This window comes from Mustela putorius, unplaced genomic scaffold, assembly GCF_011764305.1.
Source record: "Mustela putorius furo isolate JIRA1106 unplaced genomic scaffold, ASM1176430v1.1 tig00000450_pilon_pilon_pilon, whole genome shotgun sequence".
Taxonomy (NCBI): domain Eukaryota; kingdom Metazoa; phylum Chordata; class Mammalia; order Carnivora; family Mustelidae; genus Mustela; species Mustela putorius.
In genome coordinates, this window is record NW_025421385.1 from 20879011 (window position 1) to 20892626 (window position 13616).

At 37.0% G+C, this 13616-nt stretch overlaps 1 protein-coding gene across 6 annotated transcripts in view; it reads left to right on the forward strand.

Moving 5' to 3' along the window:
- Positions 1–13616, forward strand: part of REV3L (REV3 like, DNA directed polymerase zeta catalytic subunit) — a 216175-nt gene that overhangs the window by 79819 nt on the left and 122740 nt on the right. For all 6 annotated transcript variants that reach the window (XR_006606812.1, XM_045080200.1, XM_045080201.1 and 3 more), the window contains exons 10-11: positions 10207–10326; positions 13366–13603. Coding sequence is in view for 5 of the 6 variants with exons in the window: in XM_045080200.1 (XP_044936135.1) it covers positions 10207–10326; positions 13366–13603 (358 nt within the window). In the remaining variant the exon portion in view is untranslated. The remainder of the gene's footprint in view (positions 1–10206; positions 10327–13365; positions 13604–13616) is intronic.

The following is a 13616-nucleotide window of genomic DNA, read 5'->3' on the forward strand; positions in this document are numbered from 1 at the left end:
TTATCAAACCATTCTGAACACCTACAAATTCAACAGGAGATAGAAGAGAAGAAGAGCAGCAATTCTAGGAACAGAAAATCAACCACTTTCTGGAAGGTAGGACCTGTGGAGAAGTGAATCCAAAGCGATGGGAAGAGAGACCACGGGAGGAGGGGCTATTTCCCAGCAAGTGAGGGAGCAGCAGAGCACAGAATCGGAACTTCTAGAATTCTGCTCCACTGAGTGATGTTTTCCAGAGGCTAAGTGAGGGGTGGAACCCTCGCAGGGACAGTGTAATCTCAAGACCTGCAGGGACATAGAAAGACCCAGGGGTGACTGAGTGTGGCAAAGCTCCCAGGTATTGGAGCAGGGAAGCTGGCTACAGAGCTGGAGCTGAGCAGTGAGCTCTCAGCTTGGGGTTACCTTAAACCGTCATCCAAGTCACAGTCTAGCTACTGATGTTTGAGCAGGGACCGCACAAGTGGCAGATCTGGAGAGATCCCCTCCTTCCTCCTCTGGGAGGAGCAGCATGGGAGCACACGGCAGGAATCTGCTGCGTTTGGAGACTCCAAATGGGTCTATGTGCCAGAGATAGAAATGCTGGGTCACAGCTTGGGTGAACATGGAGTGCAGCCAGAGACCAGGGAGACAGGAGGGATTGACAGCTTTTCTCTGAGGACGCATTAAGGAGTGGGGCCACGAGCTCTCCACTGCTACGGGCCAGAGATTTGGAGGGCACTATCTTCATTCCTGACCTCCAAAGCTGTATGGAAAGCATTCAGGAAACAAAAGCTACCAAGAGCGAACCCGAGCAGATTACTTAGCCTGTCCCCCAGCAAGGGCGGTACAATTCCTCCTCAGGCAAAGACATTTGAGAATCATGACAGTAGGCCTCTCCCCCAGATGTTCAGCAGGAACATCCAGTGAAGACCAAGTTCACGAATCAATGAGAACTGCAAAACTCCAGAGCTAGGGGAAAGCAACACAAGAATTCATGGCTTTTCCCCCATGATCCTTTAGTCTTTCAAAGGTAACTTTTTTAAACTTAATTTTTTTCTTATTCTATTTTTTAACTTTTCCTCTTAACTATTTTAACGTTTTTAAAACTATTTTATCTTACCAATACCTTTTTTAAAAAACCTTTTTAAGTTTTCATTGTTACAGTCATATTCTGTCTGTTCATTGTATTTAACCTTATTTTTTATATACATATAGGGTTTTTTTCTTTAAAATTTTGGGATACAATTTCTTCTAATAGATCAAAATATACCCTAAGTCTAGCACATGGCTCTGTTCCAGTCTCCAGCCTGATCACATTCGCTCTTCTTTTTTTTTTTTAAACTTATCAATTCCTGTTTTAGAATCCTTTTTAATTCTCATCTTTATAGTAACATTCCATCCCTTCATCGTGTTTACCCTTATTTTTGCATATATATATATATGTAAGTTTTTCATGCTTTAAAATTTGGGGAGGTAGTTTCTTCTAAGAGACCAGAACACTCAAAATCGAGTGGCTGGCTCTGTTCTGTTCACCAGTATAATACATATAATTTTTTTTTAACTTTTTATTGTTTATTTTTAATTAAAAAAAAATTTTTTTTTAACTTTGCCTCCTTCTCCCTCCCCCCCGCCCCAGTTTTGGGTCTCTTATGATTTGGTTAGTGTATATTTTTCTGGGATCTTTGCCACCCTTTTAGTATTTTGTTCTTGTTCTCTCATTTATCTATTCTTATCTGGACAAAATGAAAAGGTGGAAAAATTCACCACAAAAAAAAAAAAACCAAAAAGCAGTACCAATGGCTAGGGACCTAATCAATATGGACATTAGTAATATGTCAGAACTAGAGCTCAGAATGACGATTATCAAGCTGTTAGCTGGGCTTGAAAAAAGCATGGAAGATACTAGAGAATCCCTTTCTGGAGAAATAAAACCCCTTACTGGAGAAATAAAAGAACTAAAATCTAACCATATTGAAATTTAAAAAGCTATTAATGAAGTCCAGTCAAAAATGGAGGCTCTCTTGGTGAGTGCTGTGAAGTGTGTAAACCTGGCGATTCACAGACCTGTACCCCTGGGGATAAAAATACATGTTTATAAAAAATAATAGTAAAAATTAATTAATTAATTAATTTTTAAAAATGGAGGCTCTCATTGCTAGGATAAATGAAGCAGAAGAGAGAATTAGTGATATAGAAGACCAAATGATGGAGAATAAAGAACCAGCAAAAAAGAGACAAACAACTACTGGACCACAAGGGGAGAATTCAAGAGATAGGTGATATTATAAGATGAAACGACATTAGAATAATTGGAATCCCAGAAGAAGAAGAAAGAGAGAGCGAGCAGCAGAAGGTATATTGGACCATATTATAGCAGAGAATTCCCCCAATTTGGCAAAGGGAACAAGCATCAAAATCCAGGAGGCAGAGAATCCCCCCTCAAAATCAATAAAAATAGGTCCACACCCCCTCATAATAAAACTTAACAACTCTTAGGGACAAAGAGAAAATCATGAAAGCAGCTCAGGGCAAGAAATCTGTAACTTACAATGGTATAAATATTAGATTGGCAGCAGATCTACCCACAGAGACCTGGCAGGCTAGAAAGGACTGGCATGATATACTCATAGCACTAAACGAGAAAAATATGTGGCCAAGAATATGGTATCTAGCTAGACTGTCACTGAAAATAGAAGGAGAGATAAAAAGCTTCCAGGACAAACAAAACTTAAAAGAATTTGCAAACACCAAACCAGCCCTCCAGGAAATATTGAAAGAGATCCTCTAAGCAAAGAGAGACCCTTAAAGTAGTAGACCAGAAAGGAACAGAGACAATATACAGTAACAGTCACCTTACAGACAATACAGTGGCACTAAATTCATATCTTTGAATAGTTACCCTGAATGTAAATGGACTAAGTGCCCCAATCAGAAGACACAGGGTATCAGAATGGATAAAAAAACAAGAGCCATCAATATGCTGTCCACAAGAAACTCATTTTAGACCCAAAGACACCTCCAGATTTAAAATGAGGGGGTGGAAAACCATTTACCATGCTAATAGATATGAAAGGAAAGTTGGAGTGGCAATCCTTATATCAGATAAATTAGATTTCAAGCCAAAGACTATAATAAGAGATGAAGGACACTATATCATACTTAAAGGCTCTAACAAGAAGATCTAATAGTTTTAAATATCTATGCCCTTAACACAGGAGCAGCCAGTTATATAAACCAATTAATAACAAAATCAAAAGAAACACATCAACAATAATACAATAATAGTGGGGGATTTTAACACCCCTCTCACTGAAATGGACAGATCATTCAAGCAAAAGATCAGCAAGGAAATAAAGGCTTTAAATGACACCCTGGATCAGATGGACATCACTGATATATTCAGAACATTCCATCCCAAAGCAACAGAGTATACATTCTTCTCTAGTGTACATGGAACATTCTGCAGAGTAGGTAACATCTTGGGTCACAAATCGAGTCTCAACTAGTAAAAAAAAAAAAAAAGGATCATTCCCTTCATATTTTTCAGACCACAATGCTTTGAAACTAGAACTCAATCATAAGAGGAAAGTTGGAAAGAACTCAAATATATGGAGGCTAAAGAGTATACTACTTAATAATGAATGGGTCAACCAGGAAATTAAAGAAGAATTAAAAAATTCATAGAAACAAATGAAAATGAAAACACAACTGTTCAAAATCTTTGGGACACAGCAAAGGCAGTCCTGAGAGGAAAGTATATAGCAATAAAAGTCTTTCTCAAGAAATAAGAAAGATCTCAAGTACACAACCTAACCCTACACCTAAAGGAACTGGAGAAAGAGCAGCAAAGAAAGCCTAAACCCAGCAAAAGAGAAATAATAAAAGAGCAGAAATCAATAAAATGGAAACCAAAAGAACAGAAGAACAAATCAACAAAAGTAGGAGCTGGTTCTTTGAAAGAATTAATAAGATTGATAAACCCCTGGCCAGACTTATCAAAAAGAAAAGAGAAAGGATCCAAATTAATAAAATCATGAATAAAAGAGGAGCGATCAGAACCAACACCAAAGAAATACAAACAATCATAAGAACATATTATGAGCAACTGTACACCAGATAATTTGACAATATGGAAGAAATGGATGCATTCCTCGAGACATATAAAATACCAAAACTGAACTAGGGAGAAATAGAAAACCTGAACAGACCCATAACCAGTAAGGAGATTGAAGCAGTCATCAAAAATCTCCCAACAAATAAATAAATAATAAATTTTTGAAAATTAAAAAATAATAATAAAAAAAACAGGAGCCCAGGGCCAGACGGCTTCCCAGAGGAATTCTACCAAACATTTAGAGAAGAGTTAATAACCTATTCTCCTGAAACTTTTCCAAGAAATAGCAGTGGAAGGGAAACTTCCAAACTCATTTTATGAGGCCAGCTTTACCTTGATGCCAAAACCAGACAAAGACCCCATCAAAAAGAACTACAGACCAATATCCTTATGAACACAGATGCAAAAATTCTCACCAAAATACTAGCCAATAGGACATTAAATGGATTATTCCCCACGACCAAGTGGGATTTATTCCTGGTCTGCAAGGTTTGTTCAACATCCACAAATTAATCAATGTGATACGTTAACGAAAGAAAGAGCAAGAACCATATGATACTCTCAATAGAGGCAGAAAAAGTATTTGACAAAGTACAGCATCCTTTGTTGATCAAAACTCTTCAAAGTGTAGGGATGTAGGATACATACCTCAGTATCATCAAAGCCATCTATGAAAACCCACAGCGAATATCATTCTCAATGGGGAAAAACTGAGAGTTTTTCCCTAAGGTCAGGAACACAGCTGTGATGTCCATTGTCACCACTGCTGTGCAACATAGTACTAGAAGTCCTAGTCTCAGCACTCAGACAACAAAAAGAAACTAAAGGATCTGAATCAGCAAAGAAGAAGTCAAACTCTTACTCTTTGCAGATGATATGATACTTTATGTGGAAAACCCTGAAGACTCCACTCCAAAACTGCTAGAACTCATACAGGAATTCAGTAAAGTGTCAGAATATAAAATCAATGCCCAGAAATCAGTTGCATTTCTGTATACCAACAGCAAACAGAAGAAAGAAATTAAGTTGTCCATTTACAATTGCACCCCAAACCATAAGATACCTAGGAATAAACCTAAAAAAAGAGGCAAAGAATCTGTACTCAGAAAACTATAGTGTTCATGAAAGAAATTGAGGAAGCCACAAAGAAATGGAAAAATGTTCCATGGTCATGGATCAGAAGAACAAATATTGTGAAAATGTCGATGCTACCTAAAGCAATCTACACATTTAGTCCAATCCTTATCAAAATACCATTAATTTTTTTTTTCAAAGAAATTGAGCAAATAATCCTAAAATTTATATGGAACCAGAAAAGACCCTGAGTAGCCAGAGGAATGTTGAAAAAGAAAGCCAAAGTTCATGACATCGCAATTCCGGACATCAGGCTCTATTACAAAGCTGTATGATACTGGCACAAAAACAGACACATAGATCAATGGAACAGAATAGGGAGCCCAGAAATGGACCCTCAACTCTATGGTCAGCTAATCTTCGACAAAGCAGAAAAGAATGTCCAATGGAAAAAAGACAATCTCTTCAACAAATGGTGTTGGGAAGATTGGACAGCCACATGCAGAAGAATGAAACTGGACCATTTCCTTACGACACACACAAAAGTAGACTCAAAATGGATGAAAGACCTCAATGTGAGATAGGAATCCATCTGAATTCTTGAGGAGAACTTGTGTAGCAACCTCTTCGATTTCAGTCGCAGCAACTTCTTCCTAGAAACATCGCCAAAGACAAGGGAAGCAAGGGCAAAAATGAACTATTGGGACTTCCTCAAGATCAAAAGCCTTTGCACAAGGGAAACAGTCAACAAAACCAAAAGACAACTGATAGAATGGGAGAAAATATTCACAAATGACATATCAGATAAAGGGCTAGTATCTAAAATCTATAGAGAAATTATCAAACTCAACACCCAAAGAACAAATAATCCAATCAAGAAATGGGCAGAAGACACAGTCATTTCTGCAAAGAAGACATCCAAATGGCCAAGAGACACATGAAAAAGTGCTCAACATCACTTGGCATCGGGGAAATACAAATCAAAACCACAGTGAGATACCACCTCACACCAGTCAGAATGGCTAAAATTAACAAGTCAGGAAATGACAGATGTTGGTGAAGATGTGGAGAAAGGGGAACCCTCCTGCACTGTTGGTGAGAATGCAAACTGGTGCAGCCACTCTGGAAAACAGTATGGAAGTTCCTCAAAAAGTTGGAAATAGACTATGTGAGTCAGCAATTGCACTACTAAGTATTTACCCTAAAGATACAAATGTAGTGATTGGAAGGGGTACGTGCACCTGAATGTTTATGCAGCAATGTCCACAATAGCCAAACTAGGGAAAGAACCTAGATGTCTATCAACAGTGAATAGATAAAGAAGATGTGGTATATATATATACCATGGAATACTATGGAGCCATCAAAAGAAATGTAGTCTTACCATTTGCAATGACATGGATGGAACTAGAGGGTATTATGCTAAGTGAAATAAGTCAATCAGAGAAAGACAATTATCATATGATCTCTCTGATATGAGGAATTTGAGAGGGAGGTCGGGAGATTGTGGGTGAATAGGGAAGGAAAAATAAGACAAGATGGGATCGGGAGGGGAGACAAACCATAAGAGACTCTTAATCTCCTGAAACAAACAGGGTTGCTGAGGGATCAGGAGATAGGTATAGGGTGATTGGGTTATGAACATTGGGAAGGTTATGTGTGATGGTCAGTCCTTTGAATTTTGTAAGCCTGATGATTCACAGATGTGTACCCTTGGAGCAAATAATACATTATATGTTAATTGAAAAAAAGAATAATGCTGCTATGAACACTTATATGTAAGTCTTTGTGTAGGCATGTATTTGCATTTTTCTTTAGAGATACAAGAATGGAATTGCTGGGTCATTTGATAAACTTACATTTAACTTTTTAATAAACTACAATACTGTTTTTCCAATGTGACTATACTGTTTTACATTTCTACCAACAGTATGTGAAAGTTGCAGTGACCCTGCATCCCCAAGAACATTTGTTATTTTTTTTTATATAGCTATCCTAGTGTGTGTGAAATGGTATCTCATTATGGTTTTAATTATCTTTTCCCTTGTTATTAATGATGTTGAGTATCTTATGTCAACAGTATAACTTTGAAATCTTTCCTTTTTCATACATGTTTCTAGTTCACTCATTTTATCTGCTGAAGTGTTCCTTTGTAAGACTAAACATGTTTATCTGCTTCTCTACAACCATTAGATGGTTTTCACTTTTGCATTGTTATTAATAGTGTTATTTTTGTCACCTTGAGGCAAGAGTTTCTTTGTAGAAAACATATAGAAATATAATTTGCCAGGTCTGAGAGTATAAGTACTCTACCTAGATAGCATCTGTTCTAACAGGTTTCTAGAAGTAAGGTAGTTAGATTTTACACGATTGGTAAATAAAAGAATAATGAAAGTTTTCCTCCAAGTCACATTGTTTGATACTCAGCTTTTCTCGGAAGGGGAGCCAGAATAGCAGCAGTAGAATTACAACTTTCTGCTGGAAAAGCCTCCTTTAGACTGTTGCATTAGCAGCAGTGGCTCTTTTGACTATATTTAACTAAAATTCAAAATGGGTATCTACACCCAGGGCTTCCTCTCTCCCTAGGAGGTGTCCCAGTACTGTGCCATCTCTGCCTCCTGGCAGATTGCACCTGAGGTCTCCTGACTCCCCTCATTGGCATCTTATTGGCTCAGAGTTCTACTTGCACTTGCTTTGTCTTAGCGTCTGCCAGCTGCATTCTAATCAAAATGTATCCAGCATTTCCATACTATTATTTCCTGTGCATTTTAATATCCACTTTTGACAGCTTCCAGCCACACTGGCTGCCTGCCTGACTGATCAGAGTTATCTCCTCAGGTACCAATTATTGATTTTATTAGTGTTCTGGTTATAAAGTTGCATAAATTTTGCCTTAACCTTTTTTTTCCCTGTAAGCCCTGTTTTTTTTAGAGCTACATTTTTTATATTTTGAAGTATGTTAATAATAAAAATATCACATTATAGTAGTAATGCTGTATTATAAAATTCCACTATAAAATGATCCTAAGTTTATAATCCCACAGTGTATCAGAGCTTATATTTCCCTGCATCCTCAATGGCATTTGATAGTATCAGATGCAAGAAATTTTTGCCATTTTGATTCTTTGAAATGGTATCTCCTTAGTTTAATTTGTATTTCCTACTTACTAATAAGTTTGAGCATTTGTGTGTCTTTATCTGAGAATTACTTATTAATGCTCTTGGTTCATTTCCTGTTGGGTCCTTCCCTATTGTGATGTAATGCAAGTTTTCATCCCTATGGCTTATGCATGCTTACAGTTTGGTTTTTCACACTTAGATTTTATACTTATCTGAAATTTTACGTTTATGTGTAATAAGGATCTAATTATATATGTTTTTTAAGAGGTGGCAGAGGGAGAGGGGGAGAGAATCAGGGCTCCAGTATCATGACCAGCTCAAATTAATAGGTAGACACTTAACCAACTGAGCCACTCAATCACCCCATATTTTTCTAAAGGTAAATAACTAGTTCTCACATATTATTGCAAATTTTTTTTCCCACTGAATTCTTCCACCTCAGTCATGTTCCAGTCTCACAGACCTGAGGTCACCACTCAAGTGGAAACCAGGAGTTGGTTGTCCAACCAACTGAGCCATCCAGGTTCCCCTCAAAACTTGTGGTTTTTTTTTTTTTAAGATTTTATTTATTTGAGAGAGAGAGTGCATGAGTGGAGAGAGCGGAACTGTTTTCCATTTAGTTCTAACTGCCTTCCATTTTTTACTATAGTCTTTTTTCCCAGTGCTATTTGCTCGCTCTCTCCCTTTCACTAGATTATGAGACTCATCTTATCTTTATTCTTAAAATTATTTAATCCAGTGGTTCAAGTTAGACTTATAAAAATCATACATTAAAGGAGAAATTTTTAGATCTTGAAAGCTGAGAAATATAAAATTAATTTGTAATTTTTAAACCATAGAGAATAATTATATTACTCTTTTCCCTTTGTATATTTTAATTTAATCAGGATAATATAACTATACAAACTAGGTAGGATCAAAGAAGCTAAAGAGTTTGTAAATATTTAGTGATTCACAGATGGAGGGTTTTTAATTTTTAAAAAATTTTTAAAAGATTTATTCATTTGAGAGAGAGTGTGTATGTGTACACATGATCACGAATGGGGGGAGGGGCAAAGGGAGAGGGAGAGGAAGTCTTTTTTTTTTTTTTTTTTTTGAATTTTACTTTAGTTTTTTTCAGTGTTCCAAAATTCATTGTTTATGCACCACACCCAGTGCTCCATGCAATACATGCCCTCCTTAATACCCACCACCAGGCTCACCCTCCCCCCGAAGCCCTCAGTTTGTTTCTCAGAGTCCACAATCTCTCATGGTTTGTCTCCCCCTCAGAGTCCACAGTCTCTCATGGTTTGGTTTGTCTCCCCCTCCAATGTACCCAACTCCCTTCTTCTCTATCTGAGGAAGAGAAAGTCTTTTTTTAAGATTTTATTTTATTTTATTTTTTTGACAGAGAGAGACACAGCGAGAGAGGGAACAGAAGCAGGGGCATGTGGGAGAGGGAGAAGCAGGCTTCCCACTGAGCAGGGAGCCCGATGTGGGGCTCCATCCCAGGACCCTGGGATCATGACCTGAGCTGAAGGCAACCGTTTAACAACTGAGCCACCCAGGTGCCCTGAGGGAGAGGAAGTCTTCAGCAGACTCCTCGCTGATGAGCACAGAGCCCAGTGTAGGTCTCGATCTTACCACCCTGAGATTATAATCTGAGCAGAAACCAAGAGTCAGAGGCATAACCAACTGCATCACCCAGGCACCCCTGGTTTTGGTTTTATTTTTTTCCTTTATAATTACTCCATGTCACTGGTTAGATATTCCTCTGGCTCTTACTAAGTTTTTTAATGTTTTTACTTAACACATATCACAGTAACACTTCAAAATTTTATAAATAGGTTTGCATCATTATGGTTTCTAATTTACATAAATTCTAAATAATAAGATTTAATCTGTTGCTTTAATGTTTTTGTATTCTTTGTCATCTTAAGGTCTCACTACACACAAAGTGGAGGAAGCTCTTATTAATGAAGAAGCAATTTTGAACCTCATTGAAAATAGTCAGACTTTTCAGCCTTTGACCCAAAGACTGAGTGAGTCACCAGTTTTCTGTAAGTAGCAATTCTACCATAAATTTCAGAATGTTAATCAATGGAAGTGTGTTATGTGAGGGGGTATTTTCCTTTGGTTTGAAGAGGTTAATGCTGCAAGTATAAAATGTAGCCGTGAATTAAATGAAGTAGCTTTGTTTTTTGTTTTCTACACAGCTTTAAAAAAAAAAATTGTGAAAGAAAATAATTCCTTTGCCTTTTTTTCTTTTAACTTCACTTTGATTAGAGGAAAATCTTATTACTTTAGGGGAAGAATGCATTTTTTTTTAGTTAGACTTTTCCAAATTTGAATACATTAAAATACCATAATTCTTTTCTTGGTGAGTATCAGAAATGTCCCTGGACAGTTCTTATTAAGCCATTAATTTTTGTTTGGGTAGCATATGACTGTTATTTCTGCATCTCCCTAAATGCATTTTCATTAGCATCATAAGTCATTTGTCAGATTTCATTTCTTTAATATAGTCTAAATTACTGACATCTTTTACAGAAATTTATTTAAAATTTCATTGTAAAAAGTGAGAAGTCACTGAGTTTCATTCCTCTTGTTTTGCTTGATTTAGTGATTTTTTGTTTCTTTTTTTGTGAGCTTTCTGTTTTTTCATTCTTACTGTCTCATATGTATTCCTAGCTTTCTACAGTGTCCTCTGTCAGTTATCTTCATTTTTACTTGAATGGAACACAAATTGACTGTCTAAGAACAATACCAAAATTATTGTACACAGTCATATATCAAGAACATTTGAGACAGGAGTAGAAAACTTTTTTCCTTTATAAATGAATGGTATATGCAGAAGGAAATAACCCAGAGGAAAAAATAAGCAGCTGAAAGAGAGGAAGATAGAGAAAATGAAGGAAATTGAAGTAGATACTGAGAGAGACATATCCTTATTTCAATGTAATGAAATAGGCAAATAGACATGAATGAAACAGGCAAATAGAATATCATCAGTAGATAAATTCCACCTTGTCTAAGGTTGCAAAAATGCAGTCTTAATGCTAGTCAAAGATCTGAAAGTCAGATATCTGTAATTCATTCGCTAATACTGCTCTTTTTTAAAGAATGAGACAGGAAAAATGAACTGCAGTACTAGGTTTAAGAAAAGATTTTTGGGGGCCCCTGGGTGGCTCAGTCCATTAAGCATCTGCCTTCAGCTCAGGTCATGATCCCAAGTTCCTGGAGTGGAGCCCCACATCCCTGCTGAGCAGGGAGCCTGCTTCTCCCTCTCGCTCTCCCTCTGCCTGCCACTTTCCCATCTTGTACTCACTCTGTCAAGTAAATAAATAAAATCTTTTTAAAAAGAGAGATTTTTGCCAAAATGGCAACAAACCTCTATCTTCATGGTCTTTTTAAAAAAGATTTATTTATTATTTGTTATTGATTTAAGATTTATTATCTGTGAGAGAGAGCATGCTTGGGAGGGAAGGGGCAGAAGGAAAGGAAGAGAGAATCTCAGGCAGATTCCCTGCTGAGTACAGAGCCTGATGTGGAGCTCAGGCTCATGACCCTGAAATCATGAGGTGAGTGAAAACCAAGTGTCAGATGTTGAACCGACTGAGCCACCTAGGCGCATTCCCCCCCCTTTTTAAAATAAAATGTTTTATTGATGTATTTCACATACCAGAAAATTTACCTTCTAATTTATATGGTTCAGTGATTTTTTTTTAAAGACTTTTGATTATTTGAGAGAGAGTGAGTACAAATGAGGGGCAGACTCCCCACTGAACAGGGAACCTATCATGGGGCTCGATCCTAGGACCCTGAAACCATGACTTTAGCCAAAGGCAGATGCTTAACCAACTGAGCCACCCAGGCGCCCCAAGTTCAGTGATTTTTATCATGTTCACAGTTATGTAACCATTACCACTATCTGATTCTGGGACATTTTATCACCCTAAAAAGCAACTCCATAACCATTAGCAGTCACTCCTCATTCTTCTCTCCTCTTAGCTCTTAGCAACCACTAATCTATCTATTCTCTTTTTTACTGCATTTACCTATTTGGGTCATTTCATATAAATGGAATCATATAACCTTTTGTTTGTGACTTCTTTCACTTAGCATGTTTTCAAGGTTCATTCAAATTGTAGCATGTATCAGTATTTCATTCACTACTGAATAATATTCCCTCATATGGATATACCATATAGTTCATTTGTCCATTCTTTACATGATGGATACATGAGTTGCCACCTTTTTGGCAATTACAAATGATACTGCTGTGATTATTTATGTATAGGTTTTTGTGTGGACATATATTTTTAGTATCTTGGTTATATACCAGGAGTGGAGTTGCTGTATCATATGGTAACTATTTTTAACATTTCAACAAACCATCAAACTTTTTCCCAAAGCTGCTGTACCATTTTACAGTCTGACCAGCAATGTAGAACTTCCTTCTTCGACTTCCTTGCCAATACTTACTACTTGTCTTGATTTGGCAAGCATAGTGCATATGAAGTGGCATCTCGTTATAGTCATGAAGAAGGGGAAAAAAACGCTGAAAGTTTTTTAAGTAATGTTATTGACTACTTTAAAGCTCTCTTGTGTTTTTCAACCACATGTTTCATTTAACTATCCTGTGCACTAAATAAAATTTAAGTGAGAATAAGGTATTCACATGTATGGTTTTTAAGGCACCTCTTCCTTAGCATTAATTCACATATTTATTATGTATTTTGATTTTGTTTTAAACCCTGGTCACCCTATTTGGTTTAGTGTTCTTCAAGCTTAATTGTGCAGTAAGCTTGGACAGCTTGTTAAAATGCATCTTCCTAGGCCCTAACTCAGAAGTTCTGATTCAAGAGATAGAAGATGGGTTCTGGGGAATCTTCCTTTTAATGAGGATACAAAATCATTCCAGTGCGAAGAGTCCAAAGGTCATCACACTTTGATAAAACAGTTACATTGACAGAAGTCTTTGTGTCAGCTGTATTTTTTCAGTATGTGCCAGCATCTGTGATTTTATTGAATGTAATTGACCTTAGTTCAGTTATTTAGAAAAGTTATTTGTTAGTGATGCTTCACTTGTTTTATAGTGGACAGTAGTCCTGATGAGGCTCTGGTACATCTTCTTGCTGGTTTGGAAAATGATGGATATCAGGGGGGAAGAAATAGGATACCATCACCATGTCATTTCTTTGGAAACACTAAAAATCCCCAAAATAGTGATGATGAAGAAAACGAACCACAGATTGAAAAAGAAGAAATGGAGCTTAGTTTGGTGATGTCTCAGAGATGGGACAGCAATATTGAAGAACCTTGTGCCAAAAAGAGGTAACTTTTTAGT